General features: G+C 47.1%; 1 protein-coding gene across 1 annotated transcript in view; it reads left to right on the forward strand.

The window, feature by feature from the left end:
• The window catches only part of FDXR (ferredoxin reductase), a 203787-nt gene that overhangs the window by 96806 nt on the left and 80929 nt on the right, over positions 1–26052 (forward strand). Inside the window, exons 4-7 of the mRNA XM_082271385.1 lie at positions 3932–4054; positions 4131–4244; positions 12201–12302; positions 12392–12499. Coding sequence (XP_082127511.1) covers positions 3932–4054; positions 4131–4244; positions 12201–12302; positions 12392–12499 — 447 coding nt within the window. The remainder of the gene's footprint in view (positions 1–3931; positions 4055–4130; positions 4245–12200; positions 12303–12391; positions 12500–26052) is intronic.

A 26052-nucleotide genomic window follows, 5' to 3' on the forward strand; every position in this document is an offset into this window, starting at 1 on the left:
TAAAATCATTTAAGTTCATTCTTCTTCCTCATGAATGTACACATAGCACCCCATACTGACAGAAAAACACAGAATTGTTAACATTGTTGCAGATTTATTAAAAAAGAAAAACTGAAATATCACATGGTCCTAAGTATTCAGACCCTTTGCTGTGACACTCCATATATTTAACTCAGGTGCTTTCCATTTCTTCTGATCATCCTTGAGATGGTTCTACACCTTCATTTGAGTCCAGCTGTGTTTTGATTATACTGATTGGACTTGATTAGGAAAGCCACACACCTGTCTATATAAGACCTTCCAGATCACAATGCATGTCCAGAGCAAATGAGAATCATGAGGTCAAAGGAACTGCCTGAAGAGCTCAGAGACAGAATTGTGGCAAGGCACAGATCTGGCCAAGGTTACAAAAAGATTTCTGCTGCACTTAAGGTTCCTAAGAGCACAGTGGCCTCCATAATCCTCAAATGGAAGACGTTTGGGACGACCAGAACCCTTCCTAGAGCTGGCCGTCCGGCCAAACTGAGCTATCGGGGGAGAAGAGCCTTGGTGAGAGAGGTAAAGAAGAACCCAAAGATCACTGTGGCTGAGCTCCAGAGATGCAGTCAGGAGATGGGAGAAAGTTGTAGAAAGTCAACCATCACTGCAGCCCTCCACCAGTCAGGGCTTTATGGCAGAGTGGCCCGACGGAAGCCTCTCCTCAGTGTAAGACACATGAAAGCCCGCATGGAGTTTGCTAAAAAACACCTGAAGGACTCCAAGATGGTGAGAAATAAGATTCTCTGGTCTGATGAGACCAAAATAGAACTTTTTGGCCTTAATTCTAAGCGGTATGTGTGGAGAAAACCAGGCACTGCTCATCACCTGTCCAATACAGTCCCAACAGTGAAGCATGGTGGTGGCAGCATCATGCTGTGGGGGTGTTTTTCAGCTGCAGGGACAGGACGACTGGTTGCAATCGAGGGAAAGATGAATGCGGCCAAGTACAGGGATATCCTGGACAAAAACCTTCTCCAGAGTGCTCTGGACCTCAGACTGGGCCGAAGGTTTACCTTCCAACAAGACAATGACCCTAAGCACACAGCTAAAATAACGAAGGAGTGGCTTCACAACAACTCCGTGACTGTTCTTGAATGGCCCAGCCAGAGCCCTGACTTAAACCCAATTGAGCATCTCTGGAGAGACCTAAAAATGGCTGTCCACCAACGTTTACCATCCAACCTGACAGAACTGGAGAGGATCTGCAAGGAGGAATGGCAGAGGATCCCCAAATCCAGGTGTGAAAGACTTGTTGCATCTTTCCCAAAAAGACTCCTGGCTGTATTAGATCAAAAGGGGGCTTCTACTAAATACTGAGCAAAGGGTCTGAATACTTAGGACCATGTGATATTTCAGTTTTTCTTTTTTAATAAATCTGCCAACAATGTCAACAATTCTGTGTTTTTCTGTCAGTATGGGGTGCTATGTGTACATTCATGAGGAAGAAGAATGAACTTAAATGATTTTAGCAAATGGCTGCAATATAACAGAGTGAAAAATTTAAGGGGGTCTGAATACTTTCCGTACCCACTGTGTATGTATGTATGTGTGTGTATGTATGTATGTATGTATGTATATGTATATGTATATGTGTGTATATATATATATATATAAATATCCCTATGTACTTTCATATCTGTTTTATCTATATATAATACACTCTTCAAATGTGCTTTAAAATGCATGGTTTTCTCTTTTATGAACAATAAAATGAGGTTATGCTGTTGGGCCGGTATAATAATGCTATGGGGCTGGTATGAAATTATTTCCAGGGCTGAATTTTCTTCCCAGTCCGGCCCTGATTGTCTATTTACAATTTACTTGTTTTTATAAGTTTTCAGCTCTGCATTTCAATACTGCCAAGGCATGCCAATTTAAGGGATTTAGCAGAGTCACATCACCTCTCATACATCCACGTTTTCCATTTATTGTCAGTGAAGTTGTGCATGAGAAGTTCTCGCTGTTCCTAATACATGGGGTCACAGCAGAACACTCTGTATCCTCAGTTGGTTGCACATGAAGTAGCTCACAGCTCCTGATATGCAGATTGTACCTTATTTTTAGAATAGAAATAGTTTGGGCTAATCACGCTTACAAATAAGTTGGATTGATGATCATTTTATCAATTTTTATTGAATTCTTCATCAAAGACAAAATTCTGCTTCTTGGTATTCATATAGATCCATGACGGGGGAAGATTTTATTTAATTCTAATTTGTCCATGTACCTATTTTACCACAATATCTAGATTTCTCTGCTATAATTCTGGCTGTTGCTGAATACAAATGTGCTACTTGTATATAGGAAAATGGATCTGTGTAATGAAATACAGCTGTGAGCAAAATAAAAGATCCGCATAGTAAGAAGGATTTGGCTTACCTTCAGGGTGAGGAGGTGTTTATTTTTATCTGCGGGATGTTCCTTTAATTTAGTGTACTTGGGTGGTATAAATGAAAAGACAATGCTTTTATGCCTTTTTATTTTTATACTCTGGGCTCACACTGCAAAGCTCAGTGGGTGGTTTATAATGAGTGAGACGAATTCCTTGTGCATTTCTTTTGTATTAGATTTTACATGGGGGACATCCTATAAAAATAACTAAACTGGAGCATGTAGATGTTTACAACCTCTACTGTAGCTTTAGTCAACCTTTTAGTTATGGCTATAGGAAGGTTTATTTCTATTTTTTTGTCTGAGACCCCATCAATTAGATGTTCTCTCACTTCCTGTCTCTGTGACACCTATGCTAAAATGGAGGAAGCTGTTGTCATAGGGGCAGAAACAGCATGAAAAGTGCCCAAAGTTCTAATTCTTCATCAAGCTACTAAAAATTGTTTGTCTGTGTTCCCATTGGAAGGATTTGACATCACCTCCTCCCTGGAAAGAAAGTGAAGGGAAGTATCCACAGTACACAGATGGCAATAAACACCTGCCAGAGGCTGTAACTCATTTAAAAAGAAAATAAAACATTTTATCTAGACTTGCAGAGCACAGGGGAGTTCTATTTATTCATTCCTCCATAGGAGCCTGGGGGGGGGGGGGGGGGTCAGTTAGTGATCGTGAATATTAGCTAAGATAGGCAGACCATGGCAAAATCTTGCTTGTGGAAAAAGCATCGATTTAAAAAGTATGCTAGGCACTAGAGCTGCACGATTAATCGTATGAAAATCGCGATCTCGATTCACCCCCCCTGACGATCTAAACCTGACATATGCTCGATTCTTTGCATAGCTGTGAGGAAGCAGAGAGAACAGCTGTGGAAAAAAAAAAAAAAAAAAAGCCTCCTGCAAACCTATCAGCATTAAGTCTCCCAGTAACTATAAACAAAATGATTACATTGTATCTTTTCCTTCCCTCTGCCAGGGAGAAAGGAAGTTTAACCTCTTAAAGACTAGACCTTTTTCTGACACTTGTTGCTTGCAAGTTAAAATCATTTTTTTTTTGCTAGAAAAGTACTTAGAACCCCCAAACATTTTATATATTTTCTTAGCAGAGACCCTACAGAATAAAATGGCGATTGTTGTAATACGCAATTAATAGACTTTAATGATGAAATAAAAAAAAAACGTAACGGTAAAGTTATCCCAATTTTTTTTTGTTACACAGAGAATCGTGATCTTTATTCCAAGCTAAAAAATCGTGATTCTCATTTTGGCCAGAATCGTGCAGCTCTACTAGGCACTATACAATTTTGATTTTAAAACCTAAATGCCATTGTTATTTAACGATCATTCTTTTCTTTGTGTTTTGTACTGATCGAAATGGAACCAACTACTGCAATCATCTTCTGTCCCTATGAGATAACAAATACAACTAAAATTGCTTGCACTTTTTGACCCGTGTCCTTCATCCGCTCCCTTTTTGTTACTTATTTCTTTTTTAATTCTTACAGAATGTTATCAACACTTTTACACAGACGGCCCATTTAGAGCGCTGCAGTTTTCTGGGCAATGTGACTGTCGGGAGAGATGTAACAATAGAGGAACTACAGGCGGCATATCATGCCGTAGTCCTGGTGAGTGCTGAGAAAGGCATTGGATAGCTGGATGCTTGGCTCTGTCTATATACTGAGCCTTCTTTATCCCTGACAGAGCTATGGGGCAGAAGACAAGCGGCAGCTGGGGATTCCTGGAGAAGATCTTCCAGGAGTGTACTCTGCTAGGGACTTTGTGGGTTGGTACAACGGCCTTCCAGATAACAGACACGTGAGTGACCGCAGGGACCGTCCATATGTAAAATGTGTTTTTTTTTTTTTTTTTTTTTTTTAATTTCACATAGGAAGAACCACAAACAGAAATGCATGTTCGCATGAGCCTGTATTTTGCCCAGTGCAGGAGAAACAAAAGTTTTACTTCAATAGCTCCCTCCCATGTAACAGTGCCAGTGTTTGGGTATTGATTGCTAAAAGTATCCAAAGGTCTCATGTGGGGATGGAGAGAGAATCCTCAGTCCTGGGTAACGCCAAGTCATTCCTTGAGGATTACAGAAGGTCATGTCAATTTTTTTTTCTACACAATGGGTTGATTTACTAAAGGCAAATATACTGTGTACTAGAAGTACACTGCAAGTGCAGTTCTAGATCTGGGGGAAAGCTCTGCTGATCATCTAATCATGTGCAAGCTAAAATTAAAAAATGCAGTTATGTATTTTCCTTGCATGTTCCCCTCAGATCTACAGCGACTGCACTTGCGGGTGCACTTGCAGTGCACAGACTATTTACCTTTAGTAAATCAATCCTATTCAGAAATACACTTTTAATGGACATCTGGTCCTCTGAACCTTATACAGAAAATCTTCAACCCCCCTACTACCAGTGTGCCTCTGTTTTTTGCTAGTGTCCTAGGATAGACCTATTTTCATCTGCTCTGCTATAAGACGACTAACCTATTATTTTGCTAGCACTCTTTTTGTTCTTCGCTTCCAGCAAGACTCTTCTTTCATCACTACTGTAGTTTTTCTCTCCAATTGCAGCTACCCAATGAGATCTGGCATTTTGCGTACCACATCTGGACTCCACTGGACTGGATGTTGGGGGGGGGGGGGGGGTACAGTGGATAGCACTTGTAGGCATTGGGCTCTGCGTGGGATGCTTTCCAGATTTCATTGCCTGCAGAGCGGTTTTCAGGTCCAGAGCCATTGGCATTGCCTAAGTGCTTGGCATGCCTCTAAAGATTCGGTGAGGAGGCTGGTTGGTTTGAGCACCAGAAGCTACCCCATTTGCATGAGTCCCTGGGTACCATTATATTCCTCTTTTCCTGCCTTTTTTTTACTGTTAAGAATTAACTCGGTAGGAATTTCCTGCCATACCTGCTGCTTTTGCTTACAAAGAGCAATCTGAAACTTTGATCTTCAATCTGTTCCTACTGCCCACCTGCAGTGACTTTGGTCACTATCGACCATCTGACCCTCATCTGCTACTAGCTTTCCGAGGTTCGTAAGTACTTGAGGCCTGGCCCTGAACCTTTACGTTACCGTATTGCCATGCAGCTCTAACATGTCTGACTGTAGTCTTGAGGGTGGGGCGAACAGCCCCTTTTTATTGGGTGCCCCTAGTTCATCTTTTACTAACAGCTCCAAGGCTATTTGCAGAAAGCCTCCTGATGCTGCTAACTGCAGCCATGCTGTCATCTAAAGTTTGGCTGTCCCATCCTCGGTTCCATCAGGTGTGGCTTTGTCCTCTGCCCCCTCCGCTGACATTTTTACCAGTCATGCAAGACTTTGACCCAAATTACCCAGTTATTTTCTGACTTGCAGGGACTACAAGCATTTTTTCATGCCTTCTCCAGCTGGGTTGAATGGAAAAAAAAAAACTAGGCTTTATGCTTTTACCCCAAAATAAAAACAAAAATCTTTTTGACCCTTATTGTGCTGCGTGCACCACTCTGAAACTAGAGGATCAGCATATTGTGCCCACCAGTCCTGGGTTGTTTATCCTTCTGCCCTTAGTTCGGGCATGCAGGCAGGAGGGTGTGATTAGCTGTGAATACCCCTCCTAAAAACTCCTGGGATATATGACCTAATTTGCCTAGGCATGGAAACCAGGAAGGAACTGAAGAAATGTAAAAATTGTATTTTCTCTTTCGTTCATTGACTGATACAGCTCCTGGTATTCATGACCATTGGGTTATAGTGCCCCCTACAGGAGTAGGACACTAGGCAGAAAAAAATTCTGGCTTCACCCACGGGCAGTCCCAGGGGGTATACTCCCTCTCTCTACAGCTACTTTTTTTCTGCCAAGTCAGGAGTAAGGACCTAGTTCCTTGTTGCGATCTTTGGTCCTGGCAACATTTTTTTCCCAAGGAAATTTTTTCCTCCTGGATTTTTCCTGTGATATCTACAATTAACTGCCGGACTGGGCGACGGGCTGGATAACTAGATCCAGTGGTCGCCCCAGTCTGGCCAGCTAGCGCATGCTGAACTCAGCTCTGCATTAGTTTGGCCACTACGTAGCCCCAATGGACGGGGGCTGGCCTGCGAGTTAAAAGCCTCATGAGGTTGCATGCAACTGAGTCTCGGCCCGAGTCGCAGCCTTCCTCCTGGCCGACAGCCCCCCCCATTTTGTTGGAGAGGGGTTCTGTCTGGAGCGGTGCCCGCCTGGTTCCTGGTATGGTGAGTAGCTGTCCCCCTTTTCCCTGGAGGGTTTTGAGGTGGACGTAGGCCCCTCCTTGGGACGGTTGGACCCTCGGGTTCCCTTACTTCCCGCAGGCACCCCCCTTGCTGAGTCCCCCATCCTGCCCCCCCCCCCCCCACATATGGGCCCCCTCAGCCTGCCTGGATCTGTCCTTGAAGCCTGGTTTCCCAATCCTGGGTCCCCTGTATGCCTCGTGGTGCTGCCATTTTGTTGTAGCCTGTGTGTTCTAGGGCCAGGTGTCAGTCTTGGCGGTCTTCTTCCAATGAACCTTGGCCACACACTCCCTGGTGCGTACCTTTCTTCAGGGTGTCTGACATTTGGGTCCTCCAGTTCGGTCTCCATTGCCACCTTGGGACCTCAATTTGGTGCTTTCGGTCCTCCAGAAGCCTCCTTTTGAGACTCTTCAGGTGATTTCCCTTGCTTACGCCGTCTCAGAAGGTGGCATTTTTGGTGGCTTTCGCTCTGCACACAGGGTGTGAGAATTGGCGGCTTTATCCTGTCGTTCCATTACTTGGTCATTCACAGAGATAGGGTGGTTCTTCGCCCCAGTCCGTCATTCCTCCCAATGGTTGTCTCAGATTTGAATGAAGACCATAAAAGGTTAGCCCACTTGGTCAGAGTTTGTGACACCAGGGCAATGGTGAATGCCGGCCTCAGTGCCAAACCAGCCAGAGTGTACTTATTGCGGTCCACAGCCTCTGCCTTCCTGTCAGCCAGATCCTTAAAGGCCGGGGGCTCTTAAACCGGAATAATGGTTGCCTTGTTCAATCTGGAAACTGGAGGGTCCACCACCAATGAAACAGCCCACTTCTTAATAAGGGACTCCTCATAGGGGTAACGCCTAGTAAATTGCTTAGGGACTCCAAGGGGACGATTTGGTCGACCTCACTCTTTAGCTACAATTCTGTCAAAATAGGCGGGGAAAGGGAACACCTTTGCCGCTCTGGATGGCTTGTGAGTGCCAAAGGGAACCTGCGCCTCCTTCGCAGCTGCATCCTTCATTGTCAAGGTCTCATGCACACAGGGCTGGATTAACATAGGGGCTATTGGAGCTGCAGCTCCAGGCCCCTTCATCAGGATAGGCCCAGCGTAGTGGTGTAAGTGAGTCACTAATGCTGCCCAGTCCTGCTCTGTTATGTAAATCACAGTGGCATTGATATGTAAATTGTTAGAACATTCATAGGGACTGTATGTCAAACTCCCTGAGCCCTGGTTCACCATCACCTTTGCTGAATGCTGCCGATTTTGGGGATGTACAACAAGCCTTGCTTGCCACTGAGCCAGCCATTAGCTTTTACTGCAAAGGTGAGCAGATGGATGGATGGATGGGGGGGGGGGATCCAGAGGTAAACAGACATGGGATTACAGTTTGGAGGGCCGTCATAACCAAAGAGGGGATGTGCAGGGGGGGCTTGGGTGCAAAGATGAGCATGTGGAGTTAAGCAGAGTTGATGGGGTGCAGGGGACGGTTTGGGGTGCAGAGGTTAGCAGGGGGATTTAGAATGCACAGGTGAACTGAGAGGAGGTGGATATAGATTCAGAGAGGCAGGGAAGTGCCTGTCATAGTAAATACCCCTGTTACATGGTTGGTAAGTGTAAGGCTCCATGCACATCATGCAGATGTGACAGAGCGAGCACATTCCCATGTATCGCGTGTAGGGTAGCCCCTCCCACTCTAGCCAAAATGTGGCTCCACCCACAGTTCATAGCGTGCCACATTACTACCCTCCTTAAACTACCCAAATGCACCCTCTCTTTCTCTCACCCCCTCCTACTCTCTCTCAGCCCTCTCTCTCTCACACACCCCCTCCCTATATTTCACCCCCTCTTTCTCTTTTACCCCTCTCGTTCTTTCTCTCACACTCCCCTCTCTCTCACCTCTCCCCTCTAGTTAATTTAATTTGATAAAATATTTAATTTGTTTTATTAAAAAAGTTTACATTTTCATTTTTTTTATTTCCGTAAAAAGGCCCAGCAATATCCTCAGCACCAGGCCCATGATGCTCTTAATCCGGCCCTGCATGCACAGATACAATCAGTGCTTCCACTAGCACCTTTTCATGCGCGGTTGCAGATGTGGAGGAATCCTCTTCACTATCTGAGGATTTCTGGCGCGTGGTCGCAGACCGTGCAGGGTGATACACGTCTGCGGTGACCAAATTCAGATTTAGGATCTGATGAAGCAGGGGAAGGCGAGGGGCGCTTTTTGCTAGCCTGTCGCTCTGAAACCACCTCCAACCGGGGCACAAGGGACTCTGGGACCGCCCTCAGTGCATCGATGGATGGTTGGGACTCCGAGAGCCCCGCAGCCTCAGAGAGGGGGTCAGGTGGGGAGATGTGCTCCAAAGACTGAATCACCAGGGAGACCCCCCAAAAAGTGTAAATCACTGCAAGGGGACAAACCCCACCGCACTGGCAGCACCACTCGGTCACCATGCTCAAGCACTAAGCGATCCTCAGCAGAGAGGGAGAGAGTCCCACCAGACTTGCCACCCAGCAGAAATGGGCACCTGCAGCCACCAGGATATGCACTCCACGTGCGGCGATCAGGAAGGGAAAAGATCGAGGAGTCAGCGCCAGGGGATGAGGAGAGGCTCCTACCACCAAAATCACCACCCACAGGGCTCCACTGTCATGGCAGCCACTATTTTCAATAGCAAGCCACCGCAAAATGGCCGCCGGACTACACAAACATGGCCGCCGTTCATAGAAACACGGTACAGAAAAATGGTGGCATCACAAGGCTCTCAGGGACCCTGGTGGGATCCCTAGGCCTCAAGGACAGACCCAAGCAGGACAGGGGGCCTTGGCAGGAGCCCCCACCAGGTACAACCACCCTGCACAGCCGATTGTCTGTCTGGTTGCCGGCAGCACCCCCGGCCCCCATCACCAGCACATGCCCTGCTCCCACCTCAGGAGGTGGACCAGACCACCCACACAGCCCCAGCATAAGTGGAGGGGGAGGAGGTAGGGGTACAGATGAAATGGGGGATGCCTTATAGGAAGGAGGGGAATCTGGGGGTTCGACCATCCCAAGGAGGGGGCCCACGTCCACCCCAAAACCCTCCGGAGGGAGAGGGGGGGCAGCTACTCTCCATACAGGAACCAGGCGGGCACTGCTCCAGGCAGAACACAGAACACCTCTCCATCGGAATCTGGGGGCTGTCGGCCAGGAGGAATGCTGCAAATCAGGCCGGGACCCGGTGGTATGCGACCCCGTGAGGCGTTTAACTCTCAGGCCAGCTGACCGCTGGGTCTAGATAATCCAGCCTGTTGCCCAGTCCAGCAGTTGATTGTAGATCTCACAGGAAAAACACTGGAGAAAAAGATTTGCCAGGACCAGAGATCCCAGCAAGGAACTAGGTCCTTACTCCTGACTAGGCAGAAAAAAACAGTACCTATAGCAGGGAGAGTGGAGTATAACCCCTTGGACTGCCCAAAGGCATAGCCAGATTATTTTTTCTGCCTAGTGTCCTACTCCTGTAGGGGGCAGTATAACCCAATGGTTATGAAAATCAGGAGCTGTGTCAGTCAATGAACGAAAGAGAAGAGGTAAAACAAGTAAATATGATATACTTGTAAACTCTGTTTACCTATACTAGCTGCATAAGGATTAAAAATATTCAATGTTGATTGAGCGAGTGAGGTTCCACTTTAAGGACCTAACTGATAAGCGACTGGAAGCCTTTAGTAGAGCTTTGTTCTCATTGGTGAGTCCTGCCCTTCTTCCGATCCTAGCTGTAGTAGTAGGTGGCTGTTGTGTTAAACCTTAGCAGTGACACATTGCTGGAAGCTTTTCATTCCCTTTCACACTTGTGCCTCATATTGCTAAATATGCATAGAGTGCTGTGGCTAAAATGTTGGAGTGCAGAACCCTTGTGCAAGAAGCATTTGATCCACATGGTCTTTGAGAAACAATGTCTCTTTAGACTAACTGTTGATGTTACTGGTGGCAGGAGCACCTATCTTCCTAAGCGGAAGAAGCATTAGGAATAGACTGCTAAGTCTTCTCCCTGTCTGACCAAGAAACATCTTTTTTTTTATTTTTCAACTTCCTCAACTTCCACAGTGAGACCATTCAAACTTCCACATGAAAAGGTCTGGCATTCCAAGTCTTCCAAATCCTCAGACAAGCCTTCTCCAAATCAAGGCGCTCCTTACTTTCCAGAATGGGAGGTCATTGTTGAACTTTGCAGATGGTTGCACAACTTTCAATTCCGTTTCTTGGGTGCAGGTGGTGGTATCAAGTGCTACAAACTAGACTTTTTCTCCTTGCTGCCTCTTCGCTTTCTCCAGCCTTCTTGCATCACCCAGCCGAACCAAGACTTTTTCAGACCTTCATCAAGCTCCCTCAGATCTCCTGGATCCGGGGGTTATTGCCTCAGTTCCTGTGGCAGAACAGATCCAGGGATTTTACTCCCGACGTGTTCACTGTTCTCAAACTCATCCCATCTTGGGTCATTCAAGTCCAGAAATTCTAAATGGATTGCACCAGATCTGTTGTACCTTCCCCCTCCAGGGAGACTATCTGGCTTCTGTGGCCATCAAATATGCTTTCTGGCATGTTCCCATTTTTCCATCAGCAATTACTTTGCTTTGCTCTAGGTCCCCTGCCAGCTTGTGGCCCTACCCTTCGACCTCTTGTCTGTTGCTCAAGTATTCATTAGGTTGCTGAACCCAGTATTAACCTGAATTGAGGAAGGGGGAAAGTGAAGCTCTTCACTGTGAGACGGAACTGAGATTTACAGCAATGAAAGTTTGGTGAGTACAGTAGTTGCAGGGGATAATAAAAGTATGGGTTTTACTTAAAGATAGATTCCAAGTATATAATATTTTTACATAGTTACAATGGGCCAGCATCAGGCTGACCGCTCGGTACAGGACCTGGAAGCAATTGGAGATAACTGGTGTAGCGGTGCCTACTATAGTGATTTTCAGCTTCCAGGTGCATCTGTCAGGTATGGTATGAACATAGTTACATTAGTCCAGCTTAGACCATTGTAACCATGTAATAACATGCCAATGCCTGGAAATTTTCTTTAAAGCGGAGCTTCACTCGAAAGGGAAGTTCTACTTTAAACTTTCCCCACCTAATTTTGGCATGTCATTTATTTTTTTTTTTTTATTTATTTATTTTTTTTTGGAGGGGTGGCAGGTGTTTCACAGGTCCCAAAAAACTATTTTCAAAGTGCAGTATGACACACGATTGCTTAGTCGCCAGCCGGCTGTGCAGCTACAAGCTGTCACAGCCAGGTGCCCACACTTAAGATGCCGGTGCCGGGAACCTGAAGGCTAGTGAAGCCTGAATAAGGATGGTGTGGAATCCATGGACAGGTAAGTTTCCTAATATTAAAAGTCAGCAGCTACAGGATTTGTGGTTGCTGTCTTAATTTTTTGTTCGTGTGGAGAATCACTTTATAGTCCTATCTCGTTTGGTGGAAAAATATATTAAAATTATACATTGCATTTACAGAATCATACAGTATTACAGGTACTAGAATTTCCAGTTGGAAATTATTTTGTTTTATAGTTATCACCAGACTTTAGCGCGGAGACAGCGGTCATCCTTGGACATGGAAATGTTGCACTTGACATTGCAAGAATCTTGCTATCACCATTAGATCTATTAAAGGTAAGTGATGCCTTAATTGCTGCTCTTGAGTTGTTTTTACAGCATGTGACTGGTCTTATCCATGGCTTCACCTTGATTTTCTTTCATAGAAGACAGATATCACGCAGACTGCCCTTAATGGCCTTTCTAACAGTCGTATTAAGAAGGTTTGGCTTGTTGGACGTCGTGGACCTCTGCAGGTGGCATTTACCATTAAGGTACATTTCCAAAATTGTCAGTGTCTTGTCTTTTTGGGCTTTGTTTATAGAGCAGAACGTCTTTAATTTTAAACTACAACTGAAAGCTCCTGTATGGCAATATAAACAAGAACTATATCCAGTAACTTTGTGATGCACAACCCTATGAAGTAAATAAAAATAAATAAAACCTTTTACCTTCTTCCTCCTTCATTGGCGTCTCACACACTCCCCTCCTGGATGCTGCAGCTCGCAGTGGGAGGGTTTCAGGTTCAGGAACTGAGGCAGAGCTGTCAATCCAGAAAAAAAGTGGGCAGGACTAGGTGTGGCTAGGTGCTGGTTGACCAGATAGAGCAGGCATGTCCAAAGTATGGTCCGTGGGCCAATTTCGGCCTGCGGGCCGCTTTATTACAGCCCCACAGGTCATTTTGGAAAAATCTATTGTTGTGGCCCCTGTAAATCCTCGAGCGCTGCTCAGGACCCCTGGGATTTCTGGATCTTTCAATGCTGCGGGACTGCACATATGCCATGTTAGTTATTTACCATTCATTTTATACAGCCTCATATATGCTACTGTTTTGAATGACTTATACTCAAAATGATGGTCCATCCCGCCCGCTACATCCAATTCCGGTTTTTCCTGTTACTTGTGAATTCACTATTGTTATCACCCTGCCCCCGCTAGCTTTATATTCCTTGCTCAATATGACCTCAGACTTAGTCTGATTAGGGAGCACTAAAAAACACAAATAAATCCGGTGCTAGTGTGACAGGACCAGCGTCCTCTCAATGATAATGGGGCGGCACAGTGCTGTAGTGGTTAGCACTTTCACCTATCAGCAAGGGGGTCGCTGGTTCGAATCCCAACCACGATACTACCTGCCTGGAGTTTGCATGTTCTCCCTGTGCCTGCGTGGGTTTCCTCCGGGTACTCCGGTTTCCTCCCACACTCCAAAGACATGCTGGTAGGTTAATTGGATCCTGTATAAATTTGGCCCTACTATGTATGAATGTGAGTTAGGGACCTTAGATTGTAAGCTCCTTGAGGGCAGGGACTGATGTGAATGTGCAATGTATATGTAAAGCGCTGCGTAAATTGACAGCGCTATATATAAGAACCTGAAATAAATAATTGGCATAACACCTGGGGGTCAAGTAGCAGCTGTGTGGGAACAAAACACGATACAAGAGAAATGGCTAGACACCAAGCGATGGCTCATGATGAAAGGCTTTATTTAACAAGGATGCAAGTTACAGCAAAATGGATGGTAGACATGTTTCACACGACTCACAGCGTGCTTGTTCACTACCAAAGTGAACAATCACGCTGTGAGTCCTGTGAAACATGTCTACCATCCATTTTGCTGTACCTTGCATCCTTGTTAAATAAAGGCTTTCATCGTGAGCCATTGCTTGGTGTGCAGCCATTTCTCTTGTATCCGGTTTCTGGTGGCGATCCAAGGTCCTGCACCCATGCTGGCTGTGAAGTTTCAACTGCCTGAGCGGTGTACATCTTTCTCTGTGTCTGGGAACAAAACACACCAGGAGGGATGTTCAAAAGAATCAGTCACACAAGGGTTAACCACATATAAGCGCTATATGAACCCACCAATGATGATTACTGATGGCAGCAATAATAGTCATGAATGATGCCAATGTAGTAAATGGAACATTGAAAAGTTGTCGGGACAATCATACGAGAAGCAGGCACTCCTCACGCTCCCCTGCATTGGGTCACTGCACATACCGCTCACCACCAGCGGCTCTATAGTGGTTCAAGCCTCGTTTTGGTCCTCCTTCCCCCAGAGTCTGATGTCACGTCCGGGGTCCCCTTCCCGGTCAGCACTTATCGTGGGTGATCGGAGTGGCCACAGATGGCGATCCTCCTTGCGTCCTATATCGGGCATTGTGTGACCCCCCCCCCCCCCCATTCTCTACCCTTCCCTGTCCAGGATTGAGGCATTATCATCTCCTCACAGCCCGTGCAAGGCACCACTGTCCACACTGCTGCATTGTTCCTGGCTGGTTTTATGCCTTCACACACACTGGTCACCAAGCTGGGAGTTTTTAACCCCTTATTTTGGCTTCATCATTGCAGATCCAGTGAGGGGTCATTGTACAAGGTGTACTGCTGTTTTATACATACATCAAACTGATTTTTCTCTATCGCTCATTGACAGACGTAGTCTTCTTGATTCTCAAGAGCTGGGTTATGTTGTCTCCGCAGGAGTAGGACTAGGCAGAAAGACAAAACGTTCTGGCTCCACCTTAGGGGCAGTCCCTGAGGGTATATCCTCCCTCTCTCTGCTACAGGGAATCAGTTTTTTTCTGTCTAGTCAGGAGTAAGGACCTAAGTTCCTTGCTGGGATCTTTTTGGTCCTGGCAAGATTTTTTCTTTAGAAAAAATATTTTTTAGGTAGTTTTTCTCCAGTGTTTTTTTCCTGTGAGATCTTCAAGCAAAAACGCCGGACTGGGCGACACTAGTGGTCACCCCAGCCGGCCTACGAGCGCGCGCAGACCATTGCATTGCGCTTGGTCGGCCGCGACACATTCAAGTAAGTATGCGGGGCCGGGCGACGGGCTGGATGTTGAGATCCAGTGGTCACCCCGGTTTCTGCCTACGAGCGCGTGCAGACCAGAGCTCCGCGCTGGGTCGGCCGCGACGGAGTCCCAGTGGAGGGACTGACCTTGCGAGTTAAAAGTCTCGCTTGGACGCCAGGAACCAGAGAGTCGAGGTGTCCGGAGTGGTCCACAACCCCCCACCCCGGTGGAGAGGGTATTGAAGAGAGGGTGCCTGTCGGTTCGGTATGGTGAGTAAACGTTCCCTTTTTTCTTTCCTCGTTATGAGGCAGTATGAATTATGGGCCCCTCCATACATGGTCAGTATATATCTGACACTAAAAGTCCCCCTTGTAAATACAGTATGTGTTTGTGGGAAATGGACTTGGTTTGAGAGCTAACACTCTACCCAGCAGACTGTAGCATTACAGCAGACATAGGAGGTATAATCCTACCTTATTTGTAGTGTATCTCCTGTAGATCAATAAATCGCCACTCAGCAGAGATGCCGGTGGATGGGCTGGGAAAAACGATTTCGGCGGTCCGCCGCCATTTTGCCGTAGACCAGGTGCATGTATGTCCTCAGGTCACGCCGGTCGCCATGTTTTTGGAGTCTAATGTCTCCTGTATGGGGGCGGCCATGTTTCATGAGCCCAGCTACCTCGTGGAGAGCTGGGAACGCCGGAAGGCGTACACAGGGGGCGGAGCCACGTCCTTCTACCCGGGGAAAAGCAACAGCTCCTTCCAGTCTGTAAAAGACAGACGCTGACTGCAGTTGGTGGGAAACTTCACTGCATCGGTTGGTGAGCCTTGGGGGTCCCTCTCTCTCTCTGTGGGGATCGAGAAGCAGGTACTCTGAGGGGCGCTATTGCGCTAGGGGGGAGACACATAACACAAAAAAACTTTTTTTTTTTTTCTGGCAAAGGTGTCCTGAATTAACATGGACCCTGCCACTCATGTATCTCCTCCGGATCCCCTCGAGGGGTCTGCAGGATCCTCCAGCACCCCACTGACGATTGAATCATTGTCAGCTATTATGGAAACTTTTGTGTCCCGGGTGGAAGTGGCTTGTCAGGGACAGGGCGCAAGTAAGCGACCCCCGCCTAACCCCTTATTATCTGAAACCTCGGATTCAGACTCTGAGCCTATTTCTGCAGTTGCAGGTACTTCAGCTGGTATTGGTGTCTCGTGTACTGTCTCTTCAGACAGTGAGGAGGATGTTTCGGCATCAGCCATAGCCAAAGAGGAAGCGTTGGTAAACGCACTCATTGTATCTGTTCAAGAAACCTTAAGATTACAGGGTATTCCGTCAGAAATAGCTGAAACTGAAATCCCTTTTGGGACTAAAAAACGCATCAAAGTGGCGAAGGTTTTTCCATTGCCCAAATGTTTTGGCAATCCAATCAAAGAAGAATGGAGTCTGCCAAAACGCACTTCTACTATTTCTAAACGCATTAACAGGCGTTATCCGTTTGAGGAAACCCTCATTAAGAAATGGACAGAACCACCTGTGGTGGATTCACCAATTGCTAGATTGAATAAAGCCACGGTTATTCCTCTAGAAGACGCTCCGTCTTTTAAAGATCCAGTGGATCGCAAGATAGAAGCTATGTCTCGCACCATGTTTACCTTGATTGGATCAGCTTTCAGACCAATAATTGCTATTGGTCTGGTTTCGCAGGCTGTAACTGAATGGACCAAGTGGTTACGCCGGGACTTAGAAGAGGTCCCTCAGGCGGTATCAGATTTGTTGGAACAAATGATACAGGGGTTACAGTTTGTGTGTGATGCGGCGTTAGACGCCACTCCATTATTGGCGCGAGCATCTGTCTCAGCGGTGGTTCTCAGGCGTACACTGTGGCTAAAAGGTTGGTTAGCCGACCAAGGTTCCAAAAAAGCATTGGCTAATATCCCCTTTTTAGGAGAGCGTCTACTTGGAGCCAACTTAGATGAGATCATTAAGGATCTCACGGGTGGAAAGAGCACCTTTTTACCGCAAAATGTTAAAGGTAAAGGAACTCGTCAAAAACGAGGGCCTTCTTTTTCTGCTCACAAGAGGTTTTTTCGTCCCGCGGGTGAAAAAATGAAGTCCTCCAAAGCTCCTTCAGGAGGCTTCAGGGGACGTTGGTCGGGCAAGCAAAAGCCCGCCCCCTCCAGACCTGAAGATAAATCGTCCAAAGCCTGAAGGTGCGCCCCCACCCATAACTGGGGTGGGGGGACGTCTTCGTCGGTTCCCGGATCCATGGCTTTCCAGAATCCCGGACAAGTGGGTTTGCGAAGTCATAAGGTCAGGGTACAAGATCGAGTTTCGATCTCTCCCACCGGCGCGATTCTTCCCTTCCAATATTCGACTATCCCCGGATCGTTTAGAAGATCTGCGGAGAGCAGTCACGGATTTACTACAACAAGGAGTGGTAGTCCACGTTCCTTGGACAGAACGTTTTCAGGGGTTTTATTCAAACCTATTTACAATACCCAGGAAAGAGGGCAAAGTGCGTCCAATTCTGGACTTAAGGGCACTCAATTCTTTTGTCAACATAAGAAGATTCAGAATGGAATCCATTCGCACAGTAGCAGCCTTCCTGCATCCAGGGGATGTCCTAGCGTCCATAGACATCTAGGACGCATATCTTCACATTCCCATTTTCGCAGGACATCAGCGGTTTCTACGCTTTTCCGTAGAAGAGAACCACTATCAGTTTGTGGCGTTACCTTTCGGTCTCGCCACGGCTCCTCGGGTCTTCACGAAGGTGTTGGCCCCAATGTTGGCACTACTGCGCCAAAGAGGCATATCGATTCTTGGTTACCTAGACGATCTTCTGCTTCATGCAGAGTCTCCTCAGACCTTGCTACAAAACATAGAAATTACTATGTTTTCTTTACAGGAATTCGGGTGGCTGGTGAACCAGCAAAAGTCATTTCTGGTTCCCACCCAGAGGCTCGAAATATCTGGGTCTAATTCTAGACAAGAGTTTTTCTTCCGGTAGGGAAACTCCGAAAGATTCAATCAGCAGTCCAGTTGTTACTATCCAAACAGCTGGTCTTCCCTTCGGACTTGCATGAGGGTTCTGAGGTTGATGGTGGCTTCCTTCGAAGCAGTCCCATTTGCCCAGTCCCATACCCGAATTCTTCAGCAAGAGATTCTTCTCAGATGGAATCGGAATCCAGAATCCCTGGACAATCAGATCCGATTGAGCAAACAGACCAGAGAGTCTCTGGTCTGGTGGCTTCGGTCTCCGATGCTCAGCCAGGGAAAGTCATTTCTGCCAATATATTGGACGATAGTGACCACGGATGCCAGTCTATCCGGATGGGAAGGAATTCTCGGTCAGTTATCTGTCCAGGGACTTTGGTCCCCGGAAGAATCCAGGTTGCCGATAATTGTATTGGAACTGAGAGCGATCAGACTTTGTCTGATTCACTGGACCGAGCAGCTCCAGGGCAGCCCGGTTCGGATCCAGTTGGACAACGCCACGGCCGTGGCTTATGTCAATCACCAGGGGGGCACCAAGAGTGTCCGAGCGGCCAAAGAAGTGGCTTGCATTCTTTGCTGGGCGGAACGATTTGTTCCAGCTATCTCTGCGGTGTTCATTCCGGGGGTGGAAAATTGGCAGGCAGATTATCTCCGCCGTCAGACTCTGGATCAGGGGGAATGGTCCCTCCATCCAGAAGTTTTCCACCAGTTGTGCCTACGTTGGGGCACCCCGGATGTGGATCTGTTGGCATCACGATTCAACAGAAAAGTACAGAGATTCGTGGCTCGCTCCCGCGATCCTCTAGCAGAGACCGCAGACGCACTGGTCACCCCGTGGGGGCAATACCAGCTAATGTATGCCTTCCCTCCTCTTGGGTTACTGCCAAGACTTCTTCGCAGGATAGAGGAGGAAGGAATTCCAGTAATCCTGGCAGCTCCGGACTGGCCTCGTCGAGCTTGATACGCCGACTTGGTCAGACTGGTGGCGGACGTCCCGTGGAGACCTCCTCTCAGGGAGGATCTACTGTCTCAGGGACCGATCTTCCATCCTGCTTTACGATCGCTGGTTTTAAACGGCCTGGTTATTTGAGACCCAGGTGCTGAAGGACAAGGGATTGTCAGCTTCAGTTATTCCTACTCTAGTTAAAACAAGGAAAGCGACTTCCAGAAAGATTATCATCGTACATGGAAGTCTTATATTGTGTGGTTTGAATCCCTTGGGTTCCATCTACATCTTTATTCGGTAGTCCGAATATTGGCTTTTCTGCAACAGGGAGTTGAGCAGAAGCTGGCCTTGAGTGTTATCAAGGGTCTGGTTTCAGCATTTGCTATCTTCTTTCAGAAGCCTTTGTCTACTCATTCCTTGGTGCGGAATTTCATCCAGGAGGTGCGACACCTGGCTCTGCCAGTGCACGCGCCGTTACCATCCTGGGATCTTAATTTGGTGCTGTCAGTTCTTCAGACACCTCCCTTTGAAAATATCAGGGAGATTCCCTTGCTTACTTTATCCCAGAAGGTGGTCTTCTTGGTGGCTATCACTTCTGCACGCAGGGTGTCAGAACTGGCTGCATTATCCTGTTGTTCCCCAGATCTGGTGGTTCATAGGGATAAGGTTGTTCTTCATCCGAATCCATCCTTCCTTCCTAAGGTGGTTTCAAAGTTTCATTGAATGAGGACAGTGTATTGTCCTTCCTATGTCCTTAGCCCAATCATCCTCGAGAATTGCGTTGCATTCCTTGGATGTAGTTCGGGCGATCAGGATATATTTGAATACTACGGATTCAATTTGTAAGACGGATTCACTGTTTGTGATCACGGATGGCCCTAAGAAGGGGTTGCCTGTTCTGCTGCGACCATCTTTAGATGGATCAGACAGACGGTGGTATAGGCTTATTTTATCTAAGGGTCGGGATCCCCCGTTCCCTTTTAAGGCGCATTCTACTCGGGCGCTTAGAGTTTCCTGGACCTTCCGCCATCAGGCGTCAGTGGTTTAGGTTTTCAAGGCGACTGTTTAGTCGTCGGTTCATACCTTTACAATATTGTATAAGGTTCATGTGATGGCATCGTCAGATGCCTCTTCTGGCCGCAAGGTTCCTGCAGGCCACTGTTTGAGGAGACTGTTGGTCTACCTCGAGGATTTGTGGGGTAGGTCTCATCTGTTTACTCGATGAGTCCTTTGATACTTCTGGTTGGCTCCGGTTGGGCCTTCTAGATTGGATTTTGATTTCTGTCAATCCCACCCCTCATTTGTGGCACTGCTTCTGGATGTCCCAGCTCTTGAGAATCAAGAAGACTACGTCTGTCAATGAGCGATAGAGAAAAATGGATTTTTGTAAGATCTTACCGTAAAATCCTTTTCTCTTAAGCTCATTGACAGACGTAGTACCCGCCCCTCTATCATGGAGTTGGGTTGGGTTAAATTCTCTGTTACTGCTTTAGAACAGAACTGATTCCCTGTAGCAGAGAGAGGGAGGATATACCCTCAGGGACTGCCCCTAAGGTGGAGCCAGAACGTTTTGTCATTCTGCCTAGTCCTACTCCTGCGGAGACAACATAACCCAGCTCTTGAGAATCAAGAAGACTACGTCTGTCAATGAGCTTAAGAGAAAAGGATTTTACGGTAAGATCTTACAAAAATCCATTTTTAATAAAACTTTTCAATGTTCTATTTACTACATTGGCATCATAAGTGAGTATTATTGCTGCCATTATTAATCATCATCGGTGGGTTCATATAGCGCTTATATGTGGTTAACCCTTGTGTGACTGCTTAGGGAGCACACATGCTCTGAATTGAAATTAATACATTGTAAAATCTCATTTAATGTCAGTTGGTCTAAATCAGTTATAAATATATTTGGACCCAGCATGTATACTTGGTGTTAACCTAAAAGTTGACAGACAACCTTTATTACCAATAATATGTAATGTACTTTACAGTGTTCCTGACATATTCAGATTCCTGGATTTTTTTTCATCTGGCCTTCAGATCTGAGTCAGAGTGATTTAATACCTGTTTAGATTTGTCATCCATGTGACGAAATGAAGAGTATGCCATTTGCAATAAACGTTGCATAAAAAATAGTTATATTTGAATTTTATTTTAATGGTCCAAAGAATGTCAGGCAAAAGTTTTTTTTTTTTTTTAAAGGTTTTTTATTAAACAAACAAAACACAATACACCAAAAGAAAAATGGCAGTGCAACATAAAAGAGAGGATACAGAACATACAAAGCATCCTCTCCAATCATCTAACAAAATAAAACCACAGTACAGAGAATACCCAGTAATCGTGGTAAAAGGGGGGGTAACACATTATTATAAGCAAGATATAACGACACATGCGGAGCAAAAGAAGGCACTGTAGACATCGCCTAGGAGGCGTCAGACACCGAGGAGGCAGTAAGATCAGAGTCTACCCAGAAGGACCAGATTTTATTGAATTTCTTCGGACATCCTCTGGCCTCATACGTCAGTTTATACAGAGGCAGAGCCTGATTAACAATAGAGACCCAAAATGGAACGTCAGGGGGTGTGGAAGATTTCCAACGGAGAGCAATAGCTTTCCTAGCATAGAAAAAGAGCAAACGCAGAAATAGTTTCGTGCGAGCCGGAGCATCCTCATCATCCACATATCCTAGGAGACAACGAAGGGGGCTACAGACATTGGACAATTGAGAGATATCAGTTATAAAGGCCGTCACCCCTGACCAAAAGGCACGGACAGGGGGACATTCCCAGAACATGTGAAAGAAGGATCCCACACCATCAGAGCACTTAGAGCAGAGAGGGGAGGATAATGTACCAATTTTATGAAGGAACAGGGGAGTGTAGTAAGCCCTATACAGGAATTTTAATTGTATGACTCTATCCCTGGAGGAAATTACAACCGGGATTTGTTCAGGAAGGACGTCATGCCAAACCTCCTCCGTCAAGTCCGGGACGTTTTCACGCCACTGGGACTCAACCACCGCCAAGCGCTTAGACTTAGAATGCAAAAGCCTACGATAATACGTGGAGACCAGTTTCTCATGTGAAGAGTCAGAGAGGAGATATTCCAAGGGGGATGGCTCCAGCGAGACATCCCGGAGGCCGAACTGCGCAGCCGCCGCATGTCTCAGCTGGAGGTAGCGAAAATGAGCCGTAGATGGTACAGCAAAAGTGGACTGCATGTCCGCAAAGGACCGGAAGGTTCCCCGGACATACAGGTGATCAACAGACTTCACCCCAAGACGGGCCCAAAAAATACCGTCGTCCCGACCGAAAAACTCCCGAAACCGAGGATTGTGCCAAAGGGGGGCATTAGGGGAGTACGACCCCGGAGGGTCGGCCTCACCCAATGCGGTAGCCGCAAAAACCCGTAGAGTGACCGAGATAAGCGCAGTGTTCGGCCTGCCCATAGTAGATCTACGGTGCAGCAAATTTTGCAGAGATTCATAGGACGTGAAAATAGCCGCCTCCAAGGCCGCCGCAGCATGATTGTCCTCGGGATGGAACCACCAATGTGCGTGTGCCAACTGGGAGGCAAAATAATAAAGGCGTAGGTTGGGCGCTGCCAGTCCCCCCGCTAATACAGGTAACTGTAACGCATCTCTGGCCACACGTGCCGGCCGACCCCCCCAGATAAATGAAGTGAAGAGCGAATCGATGACCTGAAAACGACGTTTGGTAACATATATCGGGGAGTGACTCAACACATACAGAAATCGGGGAAGGAACATCATTTTAAAAATATTGATCCTACCCAAAACCGTGAGAGGAAGCTGGGACCAGAGCTGCAAAGAAGATTTAAGTCGGGCAACCAAGGGATCTAAATTATTGGGGAGGAAACGAGACAAGGGAAGTTGAATGTCAACCCCCAAGTATCGAAACCGATCTACCACCTGGAGAGGGCATAATGCGAGAGAAGGGGGCAGAACCTGGGGATCCAGGGGGAACAGAGTAGATTTACTCCAGTTCACCCGGAAACCCGAGAAGTGACCGAAGCGATCAATAATGGACAATAGAGTGGGGAGGGATTGATGTGGATCCGCTAGATATATCAACATATCATCCGCATACAAGGAAACCTTTTCCTCCAAGCCATTGATCACAAAGCCCGCAACAGCCGCACACTGGCGGATCTGCGCAGCCAAAGGCTCAATGGCCAGGGCGAAAAGCAACGGGGACAACGGGCACCCCTGCCTAGTACCCCGAAAGATGGGAAAGGAGTCAGACACGGAATTATTGACCCTGATACGGGCACGAGGGAGATAATATAGAAGTTGTACCCATTTTATGAACCCCGGTCCGAATCCAAATTTCGCCAATACCTCCAAGAGATAAGGCCACTCCACTGAATCAAAAGCCTTGTGAGTGTCCAGGGCCACCACAACCCTGGCCCCCACAGAATCATGAGTCGTCTGAAGGTTGGTAAAAAGTCTACGCAAGTTGATCGAGGTAGACCGGCCAGGAATAAACCCCGACTGGTCCGCCCCGACCAAGTCCGTGACAACCGTATTCAGCCTCCTCGCGAGGACCTTGGCCAAAATCTTCACATCTGTATTAATAAGTGAGATCGGACGGTACGATTCACAGAGAAGAGGGTCCTTGCGCGGCTTCGGGATGAGTACTATAAGGGCTTCCGTCATGGAGGGTGGCAGACGTCCCTCCTTCAGAGCACAAGTAAACACTTTCAACAAATGGGGGACCAGCAATTCCCTATAGTGAAGATACCATTCAATGGGGAAACCATCCAAGCCAGGTGTCTTATTATGTGCAAACGTAGTTATGGCCTTGTCAATCTCCTCTGTGGTCAAAGGGGAGTCTAAGAAGCGAGATTGGTCGACCGACAATGCGGGCAATTCAATATCATATAAAAAATCATCAAGTTCGATAATAGTGTAATGGGCCTGGGTGCGGTATAAAGAGGAATAAAATTCAACAAAACTATGAAGAATATCAGGAGTTTGTTCTACAATGACACCGGCCTGGTTGGTGACCCGGGGAATGATACAAGGTTGAAAATCCGGCCTAGCCAAGTAGGCCAACAAGCGACTGTTTTTGTCCCCCAGTTCAAAAATTCTTTGATTCTGATATAACAGTTTTTTCTGGGTGCGCTCAATAAGGACGAGATCCAAATCACGGGCTCTGGCCCGCCAAGCGGCGTGATTCTGAGGGGAGGGGTCGTCAGAGTATTGCCGTTCAGCCGTATGCAATGCCCGTTCGGCGTCAACCAACTTGGTCTGACGCGCCTTCCGAGCATGGCCTATGGCAGACGAGAAGGTGCCCCGCATAGTGGCCTTGAAGGCGTCCCAGGTCAGCAGTGCCGACCCCTCCCGTCCATTGAGCGCCCAGAAAGAATTCAATTCCGTGAGCCCCTGATCAGTCACCGCAGGGTCCGCCAGCCACAGAGGGCTTAGTCGCCACAATTTATAATTAGGTGGGGACCCCAAAGCAAGGTCCACCAGCAAAGGGGAGTGGTCAGATACCGCCCGAGGGAGGTACCTGATCCCCGAGAGCGGACCCAGCAGTTCCCGAGAGAGCAAACAGAGGTCAATCCTAGATAGAGTGTGGTGTGAGCCCGAATAACAAGAAAACTCAGTAATCCCCCCATGTTTCCACCTCCAGGCGTCCGTGAGGTCCAATTTGTCTAAGTAGGAGCGCAGGGGGGTATGTTGGGAAGAAGCAGCCCCAGAGCGGTCCAAAGCATTGTCGAGGACCGTGTTAAAGTCACCCGCCATAATAAGAGGGCCCTCCGCCATTTCCAAAACCAAACCCAAAACACGGTCAAAGAATGACTTAGTAAACGGCGGGGGGACATAAACATTCACCAGGGTATAAGGTTTGCCTAAATATTCAATAACAAGGATAACAAAGCACCCCGAGGGGTCCGTCTTTAAATGTTTAATAGTGACTGGAGCGGATTTGGCAATCAAAATGGACGTGCCTCGGGCATAGGAAGAGTATGTAGAGTGTAGCGCATACGCCACGTGTGCCCGCTTAAGGGCCATAACCCTGGACCCCTGGAGGTGTGTCTCCTGTAACAAAACAACGTGAGGACTATGGCGTTTTAAATAGTCAAACATCAGAGACCGTTTCACTTTAGAATTTAGCCCCCCGACGTTCCATGAGATTATACGTAGAGTAGACATAGGAATATACCAACAATCAGCGTTAGCGCCCCGTAGGTCAGCCCAAAAACAGGCAAACCCCGAAGGGCCAAGGCACAACCAGCATCTGAGAGGAGCCCAGAAAAAGGAGTACACATAAGACATAAAAAAAGTGACCACAGTAACATAGTAAGCAAAATCAACTGCATCGCATAAGGAGAGAGCATGACCCCAGAAACAAAAAAAGGAAAAACTGTACCGACCCTGTGGATCAAAATGGTGCAAACAAACAAACCAAAAAGAAAAAACCCGCCTAGACCCGCAGGTTGCGGATGGCAATAGTAACAAACACCCCCTCCCCCCACCCTAGCCCACCCGGCCCTCAAACCCCAACAATTGAGAGCTTTGTAGCCCATAACAACAAAAGGAAGTCAAATGCAGGGAAACGTGGATCTGCTCGTCCTGTAGTAGACAAACGAGAAAAAACAATAAAAAGGAAAGAGATGAGGGGGGAGCCCCCCCACCCCAAAAATGCCCATCAGAAAAAACAGAAAAATAGGAACCCCGACCCCCAGAAAAAGGGAATAGCCATCTGTCCCAAAAAATCAATCAGGCGAGAGAGGGTCCATGAGGAGCACCAGGACGAGCCCAGAGCCCAACCATACTATCAGCAGACAAACAGTCCTTCATCTAGGAGGAGACCGCCGGTCCTGGCGGCCAGGAGAGCCACGGCCCAAGGAGTCCACCCAGTGCGCAGCCTCCCGAGGATCCTGGAAAAAATGAGCCTTGCCTTGAGAGATGATCCGGAGACGGGCAGGATAAAGCATACTATATGGTAACTGGAGATCACGCAGCCGCCTCTTAACTGCCATAAAGGAGGCCCGCTGCTTTTGGGTGGCTGCAGAGAAGTCAGGAAAGATGGAGATAGCATTATTATTGTAGGAGACACG

This window comes from Pelophylax lessonae, assembly GCF_965119305.1.
Source record: "Pelophylax lessonae genome assembly, chromosome: 11".
In the NCBI taxonomy this organism is placed as follows: domain Eukaryota; kingdom Metazoa; phylum Chordata; class Amphibia; order Anura; family Ranidae; genus Pelophylax; species Pelophylax lessonae.